At 36.7% G+C, this 25,642-nt stretch overlaps 2 protein-coding genes across 5 annotated transcripts in view; one reads left to right on the forward strand and one right to left on the reverse strand.

Moving 5' to 3' along the window:
* Window positions 1-25,642, forward strand: part of CCDC34 (coiled-coil domain containing 34) — a 327,538-nt gene that overhangs the window by 231,198 nt on the left and 70,698 nt on the right. Inside the window, exon 10 of the mRNA XM_064365089.1 lies at window positions 9,336-9,421. The gene's annotated coding sequence lies outside the window, so the exon portion shown is untranslated. The remainder of the gene's footprint in view (window positions 1-9,335; window positions 9,422-25,642) is intronic.
* Window positions 6,318-25,642, reverse strand: part of BBOX1 (gamma-butyrobetaine hydroxylase 1) — an 82,843-nt gene continuing 63,518 nt past the window's right edge. For all 4 annotated transcript variants that reach the window (XM_064365085.1, XM_012452232.2, XM_064365084.1 and 1 more), the window contains 4 exons: window positions 18,275-18,380; window positions 14,071-14,267; window positions 7,844-8,010; window positions 6,318-6,700 (listed from right to left, as the gene is read on the reverse strand). In XM_064365085.1, coding sequence (XP_064221155.1) covers window positions 6,540-6,700; window positions 7,844-8,010; window positions 14,071-14,267; window positions 18,275-18,380 — 631 coding nt within the window. In that variant the 3' untranslated portion in view covers window positions 6,318-6,539. The remainder of the gene's footprint in view (window positions 6,701-7,843; window positions 8,011-14,070; window positions 14,268-18,274; window positions 18,381-25,642) is intronic.

The raw sequence follows: 25,642 nt of genomic DNA on the forward strand, positions 1-25,642 counted from the left end.
AATTATCAGTGTACTGAAATGCCACTCATTTTTTTGGTATGTTGATTTTGTATTCTGTAAATTTGCTAAATTATTAGTTGTGACAATTTTTATGTAGTCTTTAGGGTTTTCTTTGTACACAAAGAAAATCATGTCATTTACACAAGGAAACATTTTAACTATTTTCATCTTGTCCAAGTATAGCCAACCTTGTTCTCTTTTGGTTACCATTTGCATGTAATATTATTTCACCTCTTCACTTAAAGCCTATATATGTCCTTGAAGGTAAATTGAGTCTCTTCTAGGTAACATATAGTTGGGTCCTGTTATTTAATCAGTTCAGTAACTTTTTGTATTTTGGTTGGAGTACTTAATCAATTTACACTTAAAGTAATTATTGATAGGTAAAAAACTACTGCCATTTAAAAAATTGTTTCCTGTTTGTAGTTCTTTTTGACAACTTGATTATAATGTATATTGGTGTAATCCTCTTTGAGCTAATGTTGCTTGAGCCTCATGAATACTCATGGCCATATCCCTACCAAGATTTGGGAAGTTTTCAGACATTATTTATTTAAATAAGCTTCCTACTGCTCGTATTCTTCCCTTCTTGGACTCCCACAATGCATGTGCTTGTTTGCTTGATGCTGTCCTGTAGGTCCCATATGCTCCCTTCCTTCTTTTTCATTCTTCTTTTTTTTTTCTGTTGTTGTTGTTGTTCCTCTCATTGGCTAATTTCAGAAGACTTGTCTTCAGGTTTCCTGAGTCATCCTTTGGCACTATTGAGTTTGAAGCTAACTATTGCTCGTACAACTCTGTCATTGTGTTCTTTAGTTCCAGGATTTCTTTCTGGTCCTTTTTTGTGGTTTCTGTTTCTTTATTAAACATATAATTTTTTTCATGTATTTTATTCCTGATTTTGTTTAGTTGTCTATCCTGTCTTCTTGCATCTTGTTGAGCTTCTTTTAGATGATTACTTTGTGTTATTTATTAGAAAATTCATAGATCTTCATTTCTCTGGGGTCGAGTACTGAAACTTTAATTTCCTTTAGTGACGTCATGTTTGCCTCCATTCACTGTGGTTCATGTACCCTTGTATTGGTGTCTATGCATTTGAAGGAGCAAATGCCTTTTCCAGTTTTTTTTTTTTTGAGACGGAGTTTCGCTCATTACCCAGGCTGGAGTGCAATGGCGTGATCTTGGCTCACCGCAACCTCTGCCTCCTGGGTTCAGGCAATTCTCCTGCCTCAGCCTCCTGAGTAGCTGGGATTACAGGCATGCGTCACCATGCCCAGCTAATTTTTTGTGTTAGTAGAGACGGGGTTTCACTATGTTGACCAGAATGGTCTCGATCTCTTGACCTTGTGATCCACGCGCCTCGGCCTCCCAAAGTGCTGGGATTACAGGCTTGAGCCACCGCGCCCGGCCACCTTTTCCAATTTTTACAGATTGGGTTTGGCAGGTAAAGACCTTTTCCTATTGGGTCCTTGCCCTGATGACATTGCCTTTAGGATTACAGTTGGGGTCAGTTTGCATGACTGTTGATGGGTCCATCATGGGTTCAGTGATTGGTAGGTCTATTACCAGAGGTTGGTTGGTTAGATCCTGTCTGGTCTCTGGGTAGACTGGACTGCCTCCAGGACCTGGGCCAGCAAGATTGCAGCTGGAACAGGGCCTACTTCAGGGTCTGCAGCAGTTAGGTTCACGGGCAGCTGGCATGCTATCTGGTTTACAGACAGTTGTGGCTCCTGCCAGTCCCCTTGGATGGCTCTTACCAGGTTACTAGGTAAGTTTCTGGGTGGGTTTCTGGGCAGGGTGGCCTGGAATCAAGTTATAGTACTGCTTCAGCATCTATATCTGAGACTGTATCCTGTATGTCTACCTTTAGGTGTATGGATATGAATGCCACCTGCTGGGCTCACAGGAACCATTTTCTAGGACTGCTTCAAGATCTGCAGTCTGACTGAAGTTGTCAGTCCTGCTTCTTGGGACATGGATGGTTATGTCTTTTGGCAGATCCCTTCAGAGGATGACAATTCTTTGTCTGCAACTGAGAGGGGCTGGAGCCAAGTTGCAGGATTATTTCAAGATCTGCTCTGAAATTGAGGTGGGCAAGTCTGCCTCCAGGATCATGGATCCTGGTGGGTTATAGGACTGGAGCTGGGTCACAGGCTGCTTTAGTGTCCTCAGCTGACTGTGATCAGCAGGCCTGTTATCTAAGGCATAGAGTGGGTGTGTGACTTCTGAGTCCCTTGGTGGATGGTACTGCTGGCACGACCAATGCTAAACAGGTGTGTATCTAAGTCCATAGGAAGTTGGGGGCTGTTTTTGGGTCTGTAGCTGGTACCATGGTCAGTGAGCCTTATACCTGGATGTAGACTTACCTTCTCAAAACAGCCCTCTTTGGTCTTGAGCTTCACTGGGTTTCAAACCTCCTACCTGGTTCCTAAAGCTTCGTCAAAGGCACTTTTGTCTGTTGATGGCTGCCAAATTGTAGTTGCTGTGGTAGGGTATGAGTGGGGAACCTCCTGCTTTATCATCTTAGTGACCAATCTTAGGCTGAACTTTGAAGGGAGAAGGGGAGCTTTCCGGGCATAAAGGGTGGTAGAGTAGGGTATTCCAGACAGCTGGAAAAAATGTACAGAGACTCAGAGGTATTCTCCAAACCACAAAGTCCAACCACATTACATTTTCATTGCAAGAAATTTTGGTTCACATATCTCCTCAAAATGTTACTTAACATAAAGGAATTTTTTTTATACAATACCTCATTTCACAGTTTAAATCCCTGAAGATAAATTACCCTCCACATCACTCTGTTTTTCTATATAATTTCTTTTTTTAAAAAAATTCTTTCTACCAATATTCATTTGCCCACCCTTTAATGGTCAACTGGGGAGAGAAGTAGAGACCAATGAAAATACTTTGTGACATGTAATTCTGGTGACCTGTGGAGTTATTTTGATGAACTAGCCAAGGAGCTAACATTCTCCAAGTCAAATCAGAGAAATGGAACAGAGAGTAAGAGTCCATACTGCCAAATAGGGGTAAATTCTAATCCAAGTTACATCAGGTCTATTATGAGTTTGGGAAGAAGTCAAATCTTTAGACAATTATATCCAGGAAACCTAATCATCTTCAGTTAGCACTAGCTGCTGTAGCCCATAATATGTCATGTCCTATATAACACTTTAGAAATTGTTTAACTGCATCCAAACCTTCTGTCTCTCCTTTCCAGGGCAGAAATAATATTTGCAGCAGAGAAGGAAACAGCCAAGCCATGGGACAGTGGCTTGGAATGCTCTTTTAGAGACAAAATATAATATTTAAGAGATTTGTCTGATTTTGAATATAAACCTTCTCTGATTCTGAATGTGACTGATTCCATAAGCTAGGCCAATATCATTAGCTTATCATCAAACCATTAGGGTTGTGACTTTGGTCACATCACTAAATGTCTCCAGGAAAACAAATGATGATTTCAACTACCATTTATATACTTTCCAAGTGTAGACCTCTAATTCAGATTTCTGTCCCATGGTCTATGTGCACATATATCCAACTGACAGATGGAATAGCTCAGGGCAACTCAAGCTCAGTTTGTTCGAAATTGAACTGATTTTATTGCTGAACAAGCTTGATCCTACTATTGTGGCTTCTTTCCCTGTGTATAACCCATTTCTCCTAACTATAAACTGATAAGAAAACTTAGACATCTCCCTCATTCTTTACATGCACCGGGTCAAGTCCTCTAGATTTGCCTTCTAAGTATCTCTCCATTTCCTCTTCAAGTGTTCTAATTCAATGCTCCTTAATTTTTCACCTGACTTCCTGTAGTAACCTCATAAGTAGATTTATGACCTTTTCTCTTGCCTGTTTACAATTCCCTCCACAATGAAGCTAGATGAATCTTTAAGAAATGAATATCTAATCAAGACACTTTGCTGCTTAAAAACCTTCAGGTGGCTCCTAATTGCTTTCAAGATGAAACACTAACTCCTTAATGCAACATGCGTTTAGACATTTCATGACTTGATCATTGTTTCTGTTTCCAGCTTCATATATCCCTTCTGAACCTAACTCACCCTCTTCCTCTACAAACTCTGCTTTTATAACTAATTTATAGTTAATGGCTATTGAGTACTAACCCTGATACTGGACCTAAGCTAAATGTTTTATATCAGTATTTTCCAAAGTTCATTGATGATGCATATCACCTGGGATCCTTGCTAAAAATATAATTCCTGGTCCTCTTCCCAGACCCATTGAATCATAATCCTCAGGGAATGATCTGGGAAGCTGTATTTTTTTTTAAAAAAGCACCATGGTTGTGACTTATCTGAGAAATTTGAGAAAACACTGCTTTACATGAACTTTCATTCAATTCTCATAAAAATTAATTGGGATAAGGTATGTTAGTTTCATTTATAAACAGAAATAATGAGGTTTAAGGGCAACAGTTATTTGTCCAAAGATACATGGTTAACTGATTCATTATTATGGTTTGAACCTAGGCATACAAGCCCAGATTCACATTACATCGTAATCTATTTCTTTCACTTGTAAGTCAATGCATGCCATGTTTCCACTCTTAATTCTCTCTGCCTCTTCTGCCCTTTAACTTGGAGTCATTTCACCATCTTTGCCTGGAAAAGTACTATGAACCTTTATAATTTAACTCATACTGAAGCTTTTCTTAGCATTCCCAGTCTGGCTTAGTTGCCTTCCTGCGGATCATTCTATTAACATGGCACATTATAATCTATATCCTTATCTGCTCCCCTACCAGACTCTAAGAAGGTACATTTCAAGTCCTTCAGTATTTTTAGTCTAGCAGAGTACCTGACATATATCAGATATGTGATAAATATCTGTCAAATAAGTAAAAAAGTATAAGAAGTGACTTTAGCTGGGCAAATACCTTGGGTTTAGATGCTATGAATGGATGAATCTAGGGTCACTCCAGCAAATTATTTGTTTTTAGGTATTGAATGTTGCCTTTTAGAACCAGGCCATGCCTATGGAATTTGCCTGTTTTTATTTTAGGAGCATTTTAGGAGGGATGGAATTGAGAACCCAACTCATTCCCTTTGTAGTTCAAAGGAATCAAACATGTAATATACTACAGTAGCCCAAATCAAGACCAGATGATACAAAAGGACAATGAGGGCCCCATAAAGTGGCAGTGTTATAAGGGAAGGAGGAGGCTTGGCTGGAGATGTATACTTCATACCAGAATTCAAAGTGTCAGAGTGGTGTGCCCACATGGGCTTAAGGTGCTCTTCATCTAGATTCCCAGTGCCATGGGCACACTTTATGGAAATTGAAGTGCAGCAAAAGTTAAAACAACGATGGAAGTAATGTTTTCACTTGGTCTTGAGGCAACAGGTAGAGAGCTCCACAGTGGTGGCAATAATTACTTTTTGAACAGGAAGCTTGGTTATGTCCAAAAATTTATGAACTACCAGGATTTCAGCAAATGGTAATGCTAAGGATTTCTGGCAGGGGTAGAGAGAGACTGGATTCAATGGGAATAGGACTTCCATTGCTGGCAGTGACATCTGTGTTCCATCACTAGGGCAAGACAGTGACTATGGAGAAAGCTGGGACCAACAGGTAGAGCTGTCCATAGATTTGCAGCCATCATCACATTATTTATAAGTAGTACAAGTCTCTTGGTTTTTCCTTTTCCAGTTGTTAGTCAAAAACAAGAAATGAGGAAATCTGATTCATGGACACTGGAAGCAATACTGATCATGGTTGGGAGTATTTATTTGGGACAAGAGAAAATTAGTAGCCTAGGCCAGGTGCAGTGGCTCACGCCTGTAAGCCCTACACTTTGGGAGGCCAAGGCCGGTTTGAGATCAGCCTGACCAACATGCTAACATCCATCTCTACTAAAAACACAAAAAATTAGCTGGGTGTGGTGGGAGGCGTCTGTAATCCTAGCTACTTGAGAGGCTGAGGCAGGAGAATTGCTCAAACCTAGATTTTCTCTTTATTAATCATGCTTTGTCTTGATGTCATAATTTAGGTTTTAAAAGAAAGTGTTGGAATCACTAAATTTGTGAGGTCTGGAAATTTGGATAATAGAATTCTATAATAAAAGTTCATAAAACAGATCTTTGGAAATATAAAGCCTTTTCCAAGCATGCTAAAGATGGTAATGTGCAGTCTTGGAAAATGAGATCCTATAGGCAACAGGGTAGAAGCATGTTTTAAGACAAGTTTTATTTTAAACAAAAGGCTTATTTCAAGAAATGATTCATTTGCTACAAAAACTATTTGTAGACATTCTGGAGATACTCATATATGGGCAAAAGAAATTAGAGCATGCATGCAACAGAGCAGAAGAGATGCTTTATTTGCAAACGAGTGCTGAAACATCTAAAAAGTTGACATTGTATATGATTACAAAGTAGAGTACTCTTGTGAGAGAAGTTACATGTTCATTGTTAAGGAAATTTTATGTAAATGATACAAATCATGGTCTGTGAATAATGTGCCATATCTTACAAAATATCCTCATTGGAATCTTACTAAAATTATAGACAGGAGATTCAGTTTCCATTCTTGACCCTCTGCCTTAAGATACGAAGCCTTGACATAACCACATCCCAGTCAGCATAAGCTCCTTCTAGATGGCGGGATATCTCAGTTCCTGCTTCATAGTTACGTCGGCCATGAAGTAAGCGCCAGTTATCAAAAGTAATCACATCACCTAAAGAAAACATTTTTTTCAGTATGAATAATTGTGTGTTTAAATGACTTACAGAGCTAGAAAATGTAACATGCAACACAGAGCTGCTACTTGGTTCATATCAAGAATCATGGCTTATTTCTTTACGTAAAACTGCACATTTACTTTTCCATACAAATCAGGCCACTGAATGCAAACTGCTTTAGGCCTTATGACAATTAAACTACCTAGTCTGGTAGGCTCCTGAAGGTACTTTAATCATTCTTACTTAAAATATTATCTCTGTGTAAATCGTCTGTATCATTTTGACTGATCAATGCCTAATTAGAAATGTTTCTTCTCAGTTTAACAGCTTCAAAAAATAAAAAGGATGCTGACATTCTTGGTTTGTCTTCTGTGTGCCTCATATTTTATGTAACATTTCTAAGCCTCCTAAGAATCCTGAAAAGAAAATATTCTCTCATCTTTTCACACATGAAGAAACCAAAGCTTTGAAAAATTGAGGAATTTACCCAAAGCCACACTGCCATTAAACGGTTAAAGCTTGAATTCTAACTTGTATTTTTCCCCCTATAATGTTTTCATTTTATATGTTGCCATTTTAAAAATTAACCTGCTGTGACTGCATGGCAGTTGATTTATGGCTATTCCGATTAACTTATTATACTAAAGATCAATTAAAAAATATACAAAGGAAAAGAATCTTCCATTTGGCCAAATCAACAGTAGACAGAAATTATGCCTTTTACTGTAGATGCCAAAAGCCTCAGGTTTGATGGTACTTTACTGAGTAGAGATGGTCCATAAAAAATATGATGCTTTCTGCTTTTTTTATTTCAAGTAACTAGAATACTTCAGGTACTACTTTATTTCAGGTAGTACTGTTTCTGCTAGTAAGCCTAATGAATAAACATTACTTGTGGTGTGTTAGAGAGAGAAGCATGAGGATCTTTTTATTTGTTTATCAGGATAGAATAACTAAGTGTAGTAAGTTTCAGTGAGGGCCAGGAGTCCACTACTTAATCAAGTCATCTGCTCACCAAGATTCCGTTATATGTGTTCTGCATGCCATACCTGAGAAAAACTGCTCTGGCTATTATTCTAGATGGTTCAGGTTGAAGAAAATCCACGCTTTTGGTTGTTTGAGAAAATGTATTCACTGACCTGGATTCATCTTGAAGGTAAACTTGGATTCTCTGCTGTTCATGAGGTCAACGAACTCCTTCAGAGCAGCATAAAAAGGCTGAACTCTTTCAACTGGCACATCAAATATTGTGTCCCTAGTTGCGTTATTGAAGTTGATGCGAACCACTTGGCCTCTATCATCTAACCTGTTTTTTTAAGAGACAAAGTTAATATGTCATTCATGAAATATCTATTTACATTGATAAGGGTCAATGCCTTTTCAAAGATATTTTTGAAACAAGACATGAAAAAATCCAAATACAGGTACAGAAGATCTTAAGGTTACCTGTGGTGCAATGTATTCCTTGTTTTTTCATTCATTCATTTAGACTTTTTTCTAAATCTTACTACCTCAGTGCCAGTAGAATTCAACTTAAATTAAATATTACTGGGCAATTCAAGTTAAAAATTTTGTTATGCCTAGTTAAATTCATTCATTCTTTGTTATTTGAAACAAATACTTTTTCCAATATTTATTATATTAAAATTCTTTCATGTTATGAATTTATAGGTCAATTGTTTTATGTGTCTCATTTATTAAAGGTTCTAAGTGTGGTGGTTTTATTTGGGGTGTGAGATGGGAAGAAAGTTCTGGTTTTTAAAAAGTTTGAAATGCATGAATAATTCAATCCTTAGTTTATAGATGGAAAAACTGAAGCATGAGAAAAGAAGAGACTAGGCTGAGGTCCATTTTTTCTATCTGTTTACTCATTCTACCTATCTTAGTATTTAGGCTTCCAGAAGACTGGTGCTGTATCTCATTTAATGTTGTATTCCTAGCACTCAACATAGAGCCTAGACATAACAGGCAGTTAATAAATATTTGTTGCTCATGTCACTCTCTCTAGTTTTTAGTAGCTTGGGAGGGTACTAAGGTATTTTTTAGTAAATTGAAAGCTCTTAATGTTGAGATCTCTATTCTCTTTCTTAAGATATGAATCATGATCATGCCAATGTAAGGCAATACAGCTTTTAATCTAAGGACAGAAGGCTGGGCACAGTGGTTCACACCTGCAATCCCTGCACATTGGGAGGCCAAGGTGGGTGAGGCAGTTGAGGTTAGGAGTGCGAGACCAGCCTGGCCAACATGGCAAAACCCTGTCTCTACTAAAAATACAAAAAACAAAAAAATAATAGCTGGGCGTGGTGGCACATACCTGTAATCCCAGCTATTTGGGTGTGGTGGCAGGCATCTGCTAGAACCTGGGTGACGGAGGTTGCAGCGAGCTGAGACCACACCACCACACTCCAGCCTGGATAACAGAGTATGACTCTGTCTCAAAAATAAAGAAAGAAAGAAGGAAGGACGGAAAGAACATCATTTCTTAGATTTGAACTTTGGTGGTTATAATTAGCAAGACATGGCATCACCCGGATACAGTAGCAAAAAGAGGAAACTTTTTTGTAGCTTATTGGGAAGGCAGACCTTCAGACAGTCTTAAAGTGTCAATCAACTTTTTCTTTTCTTTAGGTAGAAACAGGATGAATGCATGCAAACTGAAGGTGGTCAAGGATGGTGGCAAAGTGCCTAGGATTAATCCCGGGAGCAGCATCCAGGTAGGACAAGCCTAGGAAGTGGTAATGAGAGCCAACAACTGACCAGGGCCCAGGCCTGGTAGGTCAGACCAAACACATCATTACATATACCTGGGTTTGGTGACCTTGGTTTGGGGTCTGGGTTATATTTAGTGAATATTATCAACAAATGGGGAAAGATGCCATTGACAATGAAGCACAAATTATGACTATCAGGGCCCCTTGTGCATGGTGGCTCTGGGCCAAAGGACGATTGTAATGGTAAACTCAAAAGTTGGTGATTAGCACCAATTCTTTGCTTATTGGATAAGGCCTGAAAACTATCTATTGAACCCACACTGGGAAAGAAAGTAAAAGGAAGGAACAGGCTTTTAAAAAGGCTCTTAGGCTTTTAAAATGTGTATTTGCATATATTAATAATAATAAAAATATGATTCACTAGGTAATGCAGTACCCCACCCCCTTCCACATGCTTTCACATAAATCAAGAATATTCTGAGCCTTTCGGTTTGGCTTTATGTACAAAGAATCAGGTAGAAGGTAAGTCAGTAGAAAGACTATATACCGCTAGGATTTAGTGGTATAGAGAGTACATGACCTTTTAATTACCCCTTAGAATTCATGGGGCTGGTTTCAGAACTCTGTCACAGTAAAGGTCATTTGCCTTTTAATATTACCTTCAAGATTCTAGCCCTACTGCTTCTGACCTACTTTTCCTCCTTTTTATTCTTGTTATGTGTTCTGTACATATAACATTGTCCTCTGTGTCATCTGCCAAAGGATGTCATGACTTTGGAACTTCTAGGGGGTCCTCTGTTTCAGTCACTCTCAAGATCTGCTTTATTTTTTTCCCACTACTACCATAGCTCCTTGATTTGAATGGTTATGCTAATTATGAGCTATCTATTCTAGAATCCTTGGGCACAGGCATATCCTCATGTATCAGTGAAAGGAACTTTGTGATTAATAAATGTAATGAAAATCGGAATTGGATGCCTCGTGGTATACTAGATTAGGCTTTCATTTTTAAGAGTTCACCTATATAGAAAAGTAGTCAACTTTTTTGTGTATTATAGTGTAACACAGTCCCTGCTTTCTTTTACCTACTGTTTATCTGAGAAAACAAGACACAATTCATTATTTAGCATTCTCAGCAATAACAGGGGAATGGAAAGCAAATTTTGTTATAAGATCTAGAGGGGACTTTATTATTCTGTGGATTGAGGAATGTTAGAGGAGATGGGTAGCTGGTACCTTGAAGATCAACCTAAAATGTAAAATTGAATGTTTGCAAGAAATTTGATGTCTACCAACAGAATGAAAGGGTGTAATGTAAGTTTGCATGAGGAGGAAAGGTAAAAAGCCAGAAAAGGTGGGAATAACTGGCTATATATGAGCTCTACATAAAGGACAAATTAGTTAAACTTAAACCAACAACATGGTGGCTGTGAACCAGCAAAAGCAAAACATTATCAATGATGTCTACACTCAGAGTTTAGACAGTAAATACTCCTCGTTAGTAACAGCATTATGTCCCATTGGTAGATACAACGCTTTATGGAACTTCCTGTATTCTTTGTGGGAATGCCACTACGGTGTTGTCTACCATGCCATAATTTATGAGGATCTGCAGGAAAAATGTATTTCAGACCTCAAAAGCATCTTGTCTTGTAACTGATTATATTCCCCTCTTACTTTGGTTTCTGGAATCTCAGACCTGAAATAGAAATCTCTCCCCAGTAAGTGTGTTGGACTCTATGCAAATTATAACTAGCTAAAATTTATTTTGCATTTTCAAAACTAGGCACAATAGTAGGGGCTTCCATATATTAACTCTGTGATTCCCACTTCAATTGTGCGTGGTAGTCTTTTTCTGTTTTCATTTTTTTTGACTGGAAAAGATACTGTGGATCAGCAAGGGTAAATAATCGCATGAGAGATTACACAGCTGGCAAGTAAAAGACTTGGATTTACGTGATTGAATTTGTAGCTGCGAGGATAGCTGAGTCTCAACATCATTTTTTTTCCTCCTTTCTGTATTGGCTTATTTTTTATTTTACTGAATTGTAACTAATTCAGTCAGCAGCATAAAAGACATTCTGGTACTAGGACATAAAAATGTAAAAATTTAATCACAAGGAGAATTAAATTAACCCAAACACTTAGGAGACTCTGTTAACTGAGAATGCTCTGTTTCATTTCCTGTTTTTGAAAATATACTTTTAAGTGAATGAATGTTAACCACTTGATATTTATACTCTAGGGGTTATTCCTGAGACCTCACAGATGGCCAAATTTTGAAATTTTACTACAGAAAATATCAAAGCCAAGTCATGAGCCACATGGTGGACATTCAGTTAATCTAATCTATGGCTGTGATTCTTGCCTCCGTTTACTAGCCTTGCAGAATCTGTAATCGTATTGTGTCTCAACAAAACTCCAATTTGTCATGATTTTTTAAAGTAATATTTGACTAGTTAAAACTGTCATGTTATAACTAAGAATCTCGCGTTACTTCCTTTTCACCTTGATGACTGAACTCTCAGAAAATGTCTCAGGTTTATTCTGAACTAGAATTTCATTCTTGACATCTATCTTTTTCTCAGACACGTCCTCCAATCTTTCAGGAAAATGATCGGTTTATACATGCAAAATATAACCAAAAACTGACCCTTCTCACCACTGCTGTCACTCCGGCCACTCATGTTCAAGGCACCACCATTGCTAGCCTGGCATTATGCATTAGCTTCCTAGCTGGTCTTCCTGCTCTTATCCTTGCTCTTTCTAGCAGTCAAGGGGACCCATTTAAAATTAAAATTAACTAAATTTACATAAATATAAAAGTCTTTCCTTTGATCTGTATCTTGCAGCAGCTTCTTATTTCACTCAGAGTAAATGCTACTGTTACAATTTGCTAACAAGACTCTACATCAACTTGTCCCCACCTAACCTCCTACCCTAATACTTAATACTTGCCTCCTTCACTCTCCCAGTCACACTGGTCTCCTTGCTGTTCTTTGAACACCCCAGAGATGTTCTTAGGACCATTTTAGAACTTTTGGTCTAGCAGTTTTGGGAAACTACTTCTCTTCTGAAAACTTCCTCACTCCTTTAAGTGTTTGCTCAAATCTCAGTAAAGCTTTCCCTCACCACACTGTTTAATGATGCAAGTTCCATCCTTGCTAATCCCTACAGATTTCCCTTATCCTGCTCTGGTTTTCCTCTTTTTCCTGAGCACTTAACAATTTTTAACTTTTTTTTTTTGAGATGGAGTCTTGCTCTCTCCCCTGAGCTGGAATGCATTGGCGCAATCTAGGCTCACTGCAACCTCTGCCTCCCAGGTTCAGGCGATTCCCCTGCGTCTGTCTCCTGAGCAGCTGGGATACCAGGTGCATACCACCACACTTGACTAATTTTTGTATTTTTAGTAGAGATGGGGTTTCACCATGTTGGTCAGGCTGGTCTCAAACTCCTGACCTCACGATCCACCCACCTTGGCCTCCCAAAGTGTTGAGATTACAGGCCTGAGCCAGCATGCTCAGCCTAACATTTAGTATGATTTGCTAATCTGTTCAAAAATCTTTACATTTTCCTCTGCCCCATTAGAGTGTAAGCTATATGAGGGGAGAGATCTTTGTTTTGTCCACAGATGTATTCCAAATACCAAGAAAAGTGACTGGCCTCAATAAATATTTGTTGAATGACTAAACGAATGTACTGGGGATTTAATGATTTTCTAAATGAGTTTATTCTTACCATTTGGCTATTTCTCTTATAAGAAAAATTTAAACTCAATTCTAAAATTATACTCCCCTTCCACAATTAATTGACGTATAATTTAAAAACTATCCTAGAAACAAAATGCAAGATAATTCTCAAAAAAGATGAATTTGTGGCCTTTGTAGGTACTTGAAAAAATCATGATGAAATAATGTTAAATAAAAAGAAAGGGAGAACACAAAATGTTCTGTGTAGGTAATATATGATTTTTGCTGGCTTAGCGTCTCTTTGGGGAGTCTCCCTATTTCATTCTCAGTCCGTGTAGTTCAGATGAGGCTGACCCTGCTTCAGAGTTGAACATGTGATACAGGTATGGACAATCAGAATTCTCCAACCCACTGGCCATGATGATTGATTCAGGGAAATTAGGGAGCTTTGTTGTAGCTATTGGGAAATAAAAGCATTCTTTGTGGTGTGATTACCAGCTCTAAGGACAATGAAAACTTGGAGCTTCTTGCCGATCATCTTTGAAAATTAAGCTAACATAGAAGATGGTAAAGCTAAGAAGAAAAAAGAGACCAATATCAGATGATATTGTTTAACTCTTGGATCAACCTATTTTGAGTTATATTCTTTCACTTCTGGCCAAAAGTGTTCTGACTAGTATAATCACATTGATTATAACTATGTAGAACTTATATTTTAAAAATGAAGTATATACAAAATCTCAGTTACTTTTCCTCTAATATTGATTAGGAATAAATTTAATGTAATTTAACAAAAAATTTTATGGTGAAAATACTTTTTATCACTCTAAAATTAGGTTAAATGTTAATAAAAATAAACCGCCTTGAAGTTCATTGATGTTTTGTGCTGTTTAAACTTTAGGTTAATGGAGATTTTGCTGTCAATAGTTTTATTGCTACGGAAAATTTATAAATAGTACTTACTCTATAATTTTGTGTTTTGATTGAACAGAAAAATCACAGTAATCCACTCCAACGTCTGTAAAGTCTACAAAGGTAGAGGACAAAATCTGGAATGCCTGAGGATTTTTTTTCTTTAGCTTTTGGCACACATTAAACCCATCTACAATTTCTGTATCACCACCTGTGACTGTTTGCTTTATGCAGTGAAGAAGCTGAACCTACAAAAAGAAAATATGCATTATTAAATAAATATTAAATTAAATTTTAATTATTAGAATTAAATAATCAATAAAATAATATACATGCACAATTTTTTGATACTATATTAAAGATTCAAAAAGCTATGAATGAGCCAAAGCCAACAAACTTTTTTTTGTTTGATCTTTCTTATGCCATCAGAAAAAAGAGTTGGGAAGAAAAAGTTGCTTATAATTAATATTGTATAGTTCAAACATGTTACAGTTGAAGACATAGATGCAGCCATAATAATGCTCATTAGCAAACAAAAAGTACAGCTTGTAATAGCTGCAGAGGTGGAACACTTGATATTGGAGTAGGCAGGGAAGGATTTCCAGAGGAAGGGGGTGTAAGTGAGGTAGAGGAGAATGGATAAGATTTGGGATATGCAGAATAGAATGAGAAAGCAAGTCAGTTGACAGAAATAATGATGTACAATGCACAGTTCACTGGATAATAAAAGGTCTGGCTACAACAGAGGGCCATAAACAGAAAGAGTAAATCAGGTTGGAAGGGCAATTTGAGGCCTCATGATGGAGAGTCTTACATATCAGATGAAGGGCTTTTGTACTTGTGCATAGAAGAAAATCACTGAAGGCTTTTGAATATGAAAGTAATGTAGTCAGAACTGACCTGCAAAGTATTAGACCAGTGGTGTTACATAGGGTTATGATTATTATTATCATTTTTTTTTTTTGAGGAAGGAACTGGTCAGAGTAGCAAAATAATAGCATAACTTTGTTTTTGGAGGATCACAGTATTCTTTAAATCCTTTTAGATTTTGCCTTCCTGAACTGATAGAATATTTCAAATGCTAATCTTTAAAAGGTCAGCTCATGTTATTTACATATGTCAAGACCCATTATTACTTTCTTTTTTACAGTTACACTTTTAATACAATCTTCCAACAGAAAAAAGATGATGAAGGCTGACAACACTTTTATTGCTAGGTTAAAAAGCAAATATATGCCTGTCATGTATAAAACCCAATTTTATTTCATACGAGTCATTCAGAAACAAAATATTTTCCTTCTAAATGTTACTTTATGCAGCATGTGACTTCTGCCAAGACAGTGAATGAAGCAACATCTCTGTTTCATTAAAGATGTGATACCTTATCCATGCTCCACATAATCCACATAATCCACTGAACTCTCAACAAGTAACTCATTTTCCAGATTATTTCCTCTGTACGGAAAAACACATTAGTTTGTTCTATTTGTTATAGAAAATCTCAAACCTTGGCACAAACCCCCCTGCAATAATTCAAAATGTGAATTTGAGCAATAATACAAACAGGTTGCCTACGCTTTATTCTTCTAGTAGAATCTGGACATTTTAGGAATCATCTCTTATTTTAAAATCTCCTATCAAGTCACTTAGGTTGAATGTTTCATTTTCTGGAGACAGGTACAAGTTTGTTGCACTTCTTTGCCTCTTTATAGAACATCTGTGATGTCTCTATTACATGCAATGTGCATGGAAGTATTGAGATACAAAGTATTGATATACAAAGAACAATAGAACTCAATTCTTGTCTTCAATTTTATGACAAAAATCTATAAATATTCTATTTTACTACGTAAATTATAGTAATTAGAAATTCCAGCTCAGGATCAGTGTGGTGTAATGAAAAACTAGATGGAGGCCTGGGTTCCAATCCAGGTTCCCCGTTAATCAGATGTCACCCTAGAAAAGTATTGAATCTTGTGCTTCATTTTCTCATCTGACATAAAAGGACATGATCAATCCTGTCTACCTTAAAGGAATGTCAAGAAGAGTCAAATAAAGTAATGAAAGTAAAACTGCCCTGAAAAAGTATAATGTGCTATGAAAAAGTCAAGCATTCTATTACACTTCAGGAAAATTTATGAAGTCAATTGATCCCTTTTCCTTAGGCTTTTAATTTTAACTCAGAAACAAAACTTAAATTCTTAAAAGACAGAAGACCACTTAAGAATTCAAACAAAACTTTTAGTTTTCTAGTCTCATTCTTTAAGCCTTACTCCATCCAACTCCTTCAATCTACCTTTGGAAGATGAGCTGAGCTGATTAATTTGGCTCTGAACCCTAGGGTTTTAGAAAAATCCGAGCCACATTTAGAGTAAAATCACATTGTGTGTCTCCTGCCCCCAACCTTTACCCAAAAAGGTGTCTACAGGGGTGGTTTTACAGTCACTTATTTCAAAGAAATCCTGTAGTGTTTTACAATCAACAAAATAATTTAAAACATGTAAAGTCAATTACTAGACTGGTTTAGCTAATAGTGGTGAGAACAATGGGTACCAAGGGCACAGAGAAAAACATGTTCAGTGAAGATAATGAAAAAATGGGCTAATTGTGATTTTGGCCCATTTCTCCTTTGTTAACTTAAGAATTGGCCAAATTTTCATTTACCTTTGAAGACAGAGATTTCTATGTGGTTATTTCGTGTAGTCTAATTTAGCTCTAAAAATAGGAATGGGGTATCTTTTAAAAGGTAATTTCCTGACCACTTATTTTTGGTGTAATAAAATGATAATTTTGTAAAAATGTAGCTCATTAGGAAAATGAAACTTTTGTAAAAATGTAGAGAAAGAATGTCCAGCCAGAGATTCTCCTGGGGATTTTTGGATCCACACTGAGCATTCCTACCAGGAAGATGGTTTCCAAAAATAGCCACTGTTATTCTTTTCCTTGTAGTCACACAGTTTGTAATGCATTTTTGCAGCTTCCTCCAAAGGGGTTCTATCTACTCACCTCCTGAATGTGGGCTAGAGTTATTACTTCCTTAGACCAATATAACATTGCAGAGGTGAGTAGCCTAGACCTTGAGAAGCTGTGCAACTATCTGAAAATTGTTCCAGTTGCCATATGCATTAAACTTGGGCTAGCCTTCGGATGGTCAATAGACCAAGTAGAGCAGAAAGCAGCCATCTCAGTGAAAGTCAATCAGTCCCCAGCTAACTTAGCAACTGATTGCAGGTATATGACTGAAGACAAGAGGTGCCCAGCTGAATACAGCCCAAATTGTAAAAACAAGGGCTAAGTAAAGGGCTGTTTTCTTCAGCCATCAAGTTAGGGGGTGAGTTTTTTCCCCCAATACTTTAAGTTCTGGGATACATGTGCAGAATGTGCAGGTTTGTTACATAAGTATACATATGCCATGTGGTTTGCTGCATCCATCAACCCGTCATCTACATTAGGTATTTCTCCTAATGCTATCCCTCCCCAACCCCCACCACCCCCGACAGGCATCAGTGTATGATATTCCCCTCCCTGTGTCCATATGTTCTCATTGTTCAACTTTCACTTATGAGTGAGAACATGCAGTGTTTGCTTTTCTGTTCCTGTGTTAGTTTGCTGAGGATGATGTTTTCCAGCTTCGTCCATATCCCTGCAAAGGACATGAACTCATGCTTTCTTATGGCTGCGTTGTATTCCATGGCGTATATGTGCCACGTTTGCTTTATCCAGTCTATCATTGATGGGCATTTGGGTTGGTTTCAGGTCTTTGCTATGGTGAACAGTACTACAGTAAACAGATGTGTGCATGTGTCTTTATGGTAGAATGAGTTTTAATGCAGCAGTAGTTAACTGATATGAATGATGCCCATGTGACTTTGAAGGAAACCCTACGTTTTGTTTACTGATTCCATTTTCCCTCTTAACTTTCTTAGAAATTTATGTGCAGAAAGACCTCAAGATTTACTACTACCTTAAAATCTGTCTTGGCAAAGCAAAAAATGCTAATAGTAATTTCTAGGAAGCAAAAAAGAATTTTTGTTGTTGTTGTTGTTGTTGTTTTAAATGTATAAAATTCTCCTCTCCTTCAGGAATGTGGATATTTTGGATTTAGGTACAGAGATTTTGTGAGCTTGGATTATGTTTGGAGAAAGAAAATTTATATAAGACAAAATACTTGGTGAAATAATCTTCTAGACTCAAAATATGAAAGGATATTGGTCATTGGCCTGCTTTGTGGAAAATATGTTGAAATTCACCTTACCCCAGGTGGATGATGGAGGGCTGGATAATCAGTGTGAAAGCTTAGCTTCCCAGTTGTGTAAGCCACATTGTTTGCATCGATTTTGTCTTGCACTTGCCAAGTATGTCTGTAAAATGCAAGAAACACATGTTTAAACAGGTTGTCACTAAGCCAGAGGAAATGTTTTAGAATGAATTTGATACATGGGGAGAAATGGAAACTTTTCATATTTTGAAATAATTACCATAATGACTATGAGTGAGAAAAGGAATCTGACTTTTCTCTGTCTAAAGTCACTATTTCAGAATTAGCATCTCCTCATTTTTCTTCTCCTCTCAATAAAAGAGTGCATTTATACCTCAGTATATACTACAGTTTATAAAGAAGTATATATGGAATTATAGGTTTTCTTTTTACTGACTTAACACATTTTAAAAAGTGATTTATTGAGGTGAAATTTACATAACGGAAAATGAATCACTTTAAAGTGAAGAATTTAGTGGCATTTAGTAAATTCACAATGTTGGCAACCACCACCTCTACATATCTAGTTTCAAAACATTTCTGTTACTCTGAATCAAAACCTTTCATTCAGTAAGAAGTTTCTTTCCATTTTGCCCTTCCCCAATATCTTGGGAATCACTCATTTGCTTTCTGTCTCTGTGTATTTACTTATTTTGGATATTTACCATAAGTGGAATTATGTAGTAAGCTCATGCTTTTAATATTATATCTAAGAATCCACTGCCTAATCCAAAGCCATGAAGATTTACCTCCATGTTTTCTTCTAAGAGTTTTATGGCTTTAATTCTTATATTTAGATATTTGGTTCATTTTGAATTAATTTTTGCATGTGATATGAGTTGTGGGTCCAGGTTAATTCTTTGCATGTGGGTATTCAGTTGCCTCAGAACCATTTGTTAAACAGACTGTTCTTTCTCCATTGAATGATATTGGCATGCTTGTTGAAAATCAGTTGGCCATAGATGTATGGGTTTATTTCTGGACTCTCAAAATTCTATTCCACTGATCTATTTGTCTATCCTTATTCCAATATCACAATATTTAGATTGCTGTAGATTTGTAGTTAAGTTTCAAAATCAGGAAATGTTGAGTCTTTTAATTTCGGTCTTCTTTTTAAATATTGTTTTGCCTACTTGGAGATCCTCACAATTTCATGTAAATTTACTACTGACTTTTCCATTTCTAAAACAAGAAAATGATACTGAAATTTTGGTAGGGATTGTAGACTGCTTTGGGGAGCATTGACATTTTAACAATATTATGTCTTTCAATCCAGAGTTTTCATAACTTTGTGTTTTACATTTAAGTCTTTAATTCATCTTGAGTTGAATTTTGTATGTGACTTAAGGAAGGGGTCCCATTTCAATCTTCTGCTTATGGCTAGCCAGTTATCCCAGCACCATTTATTGAATAGGGAGTCCTTTCCCCATTTCTTGTTTTTGTCCACTTTGTTGAAGATCAGAGGATTGTAGGTGTATGGCATTATTTCTGGGCTCTTTATTCTGTTCCGTTTGTGTATTTATCTGAGAAACTCAATTTTTAAATTACACTCTTGAAACTGCTGCTCAGGTCAAGAAACAAAACTTTAAGCACCTACGGGTGCCCTGTCATAGTCACAGTCCCTTCTGTCTTCTCCAAAGTAACTATGACTATGACTTCTATAGTTATAATTTCCTTGATTTTATTTATGGTTTTATCACCCAGGACACTATGCTTAATCTTGCTCATTAATAACAATTGTTATATGTTTTAAGTCTATTAATCTGCAAGTTTTTCCTTGAAAGTGTGCTCCTTATAATTGTTGAAGAATATAGGGAATTTGACCTATAGAGTTTCCCACAGTCTGAAGTTCATTGATTACATACTCATGGTACAGTTTCTGGGAAATTGGCAGCAAAATGCAGAGACTTAGACAGTATTTATTCTCTCTCTTTGGCAAAGCCACAGTTGGCATTATGTTCTTGTACTGCAAGACACATAACGCCTGGCTGTCTTTCTTTTTGTGATGTTTGTACATGTTCCTGTTCAATGGCTATATCATTAATTCATCAAGTGTTTCAAACAATGAAATACCACACTGATACTCTTTTTAAACAAATTTATGACTCAGAATACTTTTAAAAGGAGCTACTTTTCCTCATCCACTATTTGATTACTCAGTATAACAGTTTATAGAAGGATGGTGAGATAAACATTTGATTTCTTCACTTTAGTTACCATTTCTAATATAATGAATTTGTTTCCTCTCATTCCAAATTGAATAATTTAAAAAATAATATTATTTATGAAAATGTATTAAACTAGATAGAGGTGATATTTGCACAAAATTATGAGTGTACTAAATGACACACAACAGAATATACTAAATAAAACTAATTACACTTTAAAATGGCTATTTTAAAAAATAATTTCGCTTTTAGTTTCAGGGGGTATATGTGCAGATTTGTTAGATGGGTATATTCCATGATCCTGAGGTTTGGGGTAAGATGGATTCCATCACCAGGATACTGAGCATGGTACCCAATAGGTAGTTTTTCAGCCCTTTCCTTTTCCCTCCCTCCCCACTCTAGTAGTTCCTAGTGTCTATTGTTGCCATCTTTACGTCCATGAGTACCCAATGTTTAGCTCCCTCTTATAAGTGAGAACATGTGATATTTGGTTTTCTATTCAGATATTAATTTGCTTAGGATAATGGCCTCCAGCTGCATCAATGTTGCTGCACAGGCTGTGTTTTTATTCCTTTATATGGCTGTGTAGTATTCCATAGTGCCGATGTACCACAAAATGATTAATTTTATTGTTATGCAAATTTTACCTAAGTTAAAAAATACCTTAGCTTAAAAGTTAAAAAAAAAGTGAATTAAAAAAGAACTAAGGTTACTTATAACTCTGTAGCAAGAAAATAAACCATTAGTCAGACTTTGTAAGCTATTCCCCTTAGAAGATCCAGACAATGGGTAACTGAAAGGAGGCCATATTTTAAAATAACCCCAAATATGGTTTGAAAAACATTCACTATATATACATGCCATTTGATTGCTGTTATCATGTCTATTAATATATGTTCATATCCATCAAATCATCTTTGAATAAATACACATTGAACAACTATTCTATTTCAGTCATTGATTTAGCATCAGAGATACAGCAGGGAACAAAAAGACAAATAGTAATTATCAAATTTAATAGACATATGTTCTACAAAGAAAATGAGGCAAGGTAAAGAGATAAGGAGTAGGGTCAGAGAAGTATTACTACAGAGATGATACTGTGGGAAGTGCTCTATGAATAGGTGGCATTTTTTCCACAGAAACCTAAATAAAATAAGGGAAGAAGAAATGTGAATTTCTGGGAGATGTAGTTTAGGCATAGGAACCCAAAGTGAGTTTTGTGTTTGGAGTATGTCTAGGGTGTTTGTGGAAGGACAAGGGCAGAACAAGGGCAGCATGACTGGGACAGAGCCACCAGGGGATCAAGAGTTGGAAATGCACCAGATGAACAGAGAGAAGACACTTTCCGAAGGACTTTGTGGACTAGGATGAGGACTTGGGATTTTGCTTTACAGGTGATGGGAAGCCACTGAAGTTTTCCATTATGTAAATTATACAATTAGAATTGTAGTTTCAAAGAATTGCTCTAGCTGCTGAGAAGGGGGTAGATGGTACTGGGAAAAAGGTGGGAGGAGGGAGAGAAGATGGTAACTAGTTCTCTCCTAAGCATGAGAATGATGATTCTCTCCTAACCATGGATACATGCATAGGAGAGAATGACTGGATTTGAACTTGAAAGGTAGAGTTACCAGGGTTCTCTGACATATTGGATGTAGGATATGAGAGAAATGGAGTCCAGGAGTCAAGGCTTTCAGCTTGAGAAACCAGGTCGGGGGAAGTCCTGTTTATTGAGATTCACTATGTCAAAACTCATTATCTGGTGGAGGAAGAATTTTCTGTTATTTTTTAGAGGAGGTACATGTGGTAGAAATTAAGACCTTCCTATTGCAGGCAGTTTGCTTCACCTAATTTAAAAAACTTTAAAATTAGTGCTTTTAAAAAATCTCCATTCACATACAGACAAATGAGCACACAAAAGAAGACACTTGGTCTGGATGTTTTAGCTTCCTAGAAAGTCAATCTAGGCTGGTATTCTACCCTGCCTCCGGTATTCCCCCATACACTATGACTACAACCTGGCAGACCTCCCTGGTACTTCATGTTTACTTTGCCATTTCTCTGTCAGAAGCTCTAAATAATTCTTTAGTCCCTGAAGGGACTGAATTTAGCACTGCTGATCTAGAATTCAAGAACCCAATGCAATTTTATCACTTTGTCAACTATTGCCATATTTGAGTCATCTGTTCTAATCATGTTGATTTCAGCACTATACACTTTTCTGTCCTTTTACTGGTTTCTTTTTGTCTGCCAGTTTTTTTCTGTTCTTTTTCCCATCTCTGTATACTCATTAATGAAAATCTAGCTCAGGTTCCAACTATTTCACAATCTCAATTCTAGAAAAAGTCTTGATCTTTAGGTTCAAACTGTACTGGCTTCAAAGCCTTGGTTTGTAATTTATAATTATGTAATCTTGGACAATCCATCTATTATTTCTGAGCCTCAATTTTTATATTTGGAAAATAGAACAAGAATATATTTCAGAAACTTGTTGTAATAAATAAGAAAGTTCTATGTCTGACACATAGGAGATGCGCCATAGGACTTTTCCTTCTTCTCATTCTCCTGATTACCCAGTATTTACTCCTGCACTCAGAACTCTCATAAGCATGTTTTATTTGTCTCATTTATTAGAACTGGATATGATAGGTGTTTTATGAAGAGGGTTATAATTTTTAAAGAGCTATTGTAAGTTTAATCTTATTTAAATATATGAATATATAATTCTGCTTCATCTTCTGGATTGTAAACTCTTTTAGTGCACAACAAATATTTTTGCTGTTCTACCATGAACTAAACTAGTGCCAATTCTAAAGCAGGGAACCAATAAACTTTGAATGAATGAATGTAAGTGGAGATGGGGTGACTTTTATAAACTTTCATTTTCATACGGTATGTGGTGAAGGGTATTTGTACGGTGGTAGTTGCAGGAGGAGAGTGGGAATACAATCTATAATCTCTTCCCACATGTGGGGATATTTTTCTTAATGAGAAAAAGAGTTTCTTTCCTGTTCTCTGGGATTGAGGATAAAATTGGCTATTTTGCTCTGTTTTTCTCATTTAAAATTATGTTGGAACACTTGATAAATCTTTCACTAAGGTTGAAGCAGCCATCCATATGTGGCCAGGAACTGGAAACAGGCTGAGTGAAAAAAGATGAGGGGTATTATAGTCTGCTGCAACTCATTTCAAATATGAGGCAGGCAATCCATTATATAGCAGTAGGAGTTGCCAAGAAATACATGTTCTCTATGAAGTTCATGTCACTCCATAGACCATACATAATACAGATCCAGACAATTGTCAACATTGGAATTTCAAAAATAATCAACATGTGAGAAGAGATTTAAGGAGGCCAAAAAAGTAGTTTCATCAAGGTGCAGAATGCATAATATCTTCTGACTAAGAAGATGCTGCTGTTGATATGATCAGTAGGAAATGATTACTTAGAATCTTTTTCAAGAGTGGTGATGGTTTTGCATTGATCACCCATATTCTTTTTCCTGGTTCCTCCTATGATCAAGAGTAAACTGACAGAATTTTACTACAGCCAAAACCTGGTTGAGACTCAAGGTGTAAGCATTAGCCAGAGAACAGATATTTTCTTTGTTTGACATAAACTGGCCTCTATTGGGGTAGGGGTCTGTGACTTGGCTTCACCAGAGCAGTTCTCTGGCCTTCAGAGCTACCTAGCAGGGAATGATAAAACATTTATTTGCCTTGGAGTGTCTTAGGCATGGTATGGGATGTGTAGCCTAAGTCTATGCTCACATGCTATGATAAATCCCATGAAAGGAGCTCACCAATTCCAATCATGAAACATTCTCCTAATGGTCATAGCACAAGTCTGGAAAAACCCTAGAAATGTCATCTGGTTTACCTTTCTTCCTTGTTATAGAAATGAATCATGCCAAGAAGGCTGCTACTGATTGTTGAGGACATTAAGTTCTTATATATCCAAAATCCAAATCTCCAATAAAACACAGCAGAAATAAAATGCAAATATGTTTGTAACCGTTATCACCCTAGACTTGCCTGATCTTGAAGCTAAGGAGGATTGGGCCTGGTTAGTACTTGGATGGGAGAAACAGGTGAAAATGTGATTCATTGGTAATGAAGGAACTTTTTTAAAAAACCCAGTGGTGAGACCTTAGTGAGATGAAGGTGTATTTACATGCACCTTTCATTAGAGACAGATTCTAATATTATTTCAAGTAAGGCAACAACTCAAGCAGATTACTGAGAATGGCCATGACTGAAGTAGAAGTGTAGGACCAGATTCTTTTAAAACTGAAGAGGCAAGCTCAACATAGTATCTTAATCCAATGGTATAGATGTTTACTATTGTGCTGGGGTGAGAGACTGAAATTCTGCAAATTATCCTGCTTTTATCAAAGATGGTGTTTTAAATAAACCTAAGTATTTTCATCAAGCCATTTGTGTCATTCTCAACATTTCATTAAACTCTCCCTTACATTTTATTGTCTATTCAATAATTTTTGTCAAAAACTCCTATACTTTAAATAACTTTTAGAGAATATTTCATAAAATTGGGTTGAATGCTAATTTACTAATTTTACTCAAACCTAGATGACTAGTCATAAATAATCATGATATTAGTAATGTGACAAATTTGGATCTTGCATTGCTTGTAGAATACTTGAATATTATTTTTGCTGGATTTGTTCTTTACACCTTGGTGATGTCTTACACTTTTTTTTAAAATACAGCATCATAGTATTTGTTTCTTTTACCTTTGGTGATAAACTCTACACTTCGTTTTTGAGTCAGGGTCTTGCTCTGTCACCCAGGTTGGAGTGTGCCATGCTGTGATCATAGATCACTGTAACCTCAAACTCCTGGGCTCATGTGATCCTTCTGTCTCAGTCTCCTGATTAACAGACATGTGCCACCATGCCTGGGTTTATATGTTTTTAATTTTTTTTTGTAGAGACAATGTCTTGCTCTGTTGCCTAACCTGGTCTTGAACTCATGGCCTCAAGTGATCCTCCTGCCTCAGCCTCCCAAAGCACTGGGATTACAGGTGTGAATCACATCACCTGGCCAACACATGGTTCACACTTGAAAAATCATGCTAGATTAACTTGTAATCTTTTCCTTTTTTAAAGTAATTTTTATATGAAAGGATGTTTTATGCGTGCAAACCTGGATTTATTATCACCAACAGTTACAACCT

Source organism: Aotus nancymaae, unplaced genomic scaffold, assembly GCF_030222135.1.
Source record: "Aotus nancymaae isolate 86718 unplaced genomic scaffold, 86718_ANA_hifiasm-v0.15.2.pri h1tg000059l, whole genome shotgun sequence".
Taxonomy (NCBI): domain Eukaryota; kingdom Metazoa; phylum Chordata; class Mammalia; order Primates; family Aotidae; genus Aotus; species Aotus nancymaae.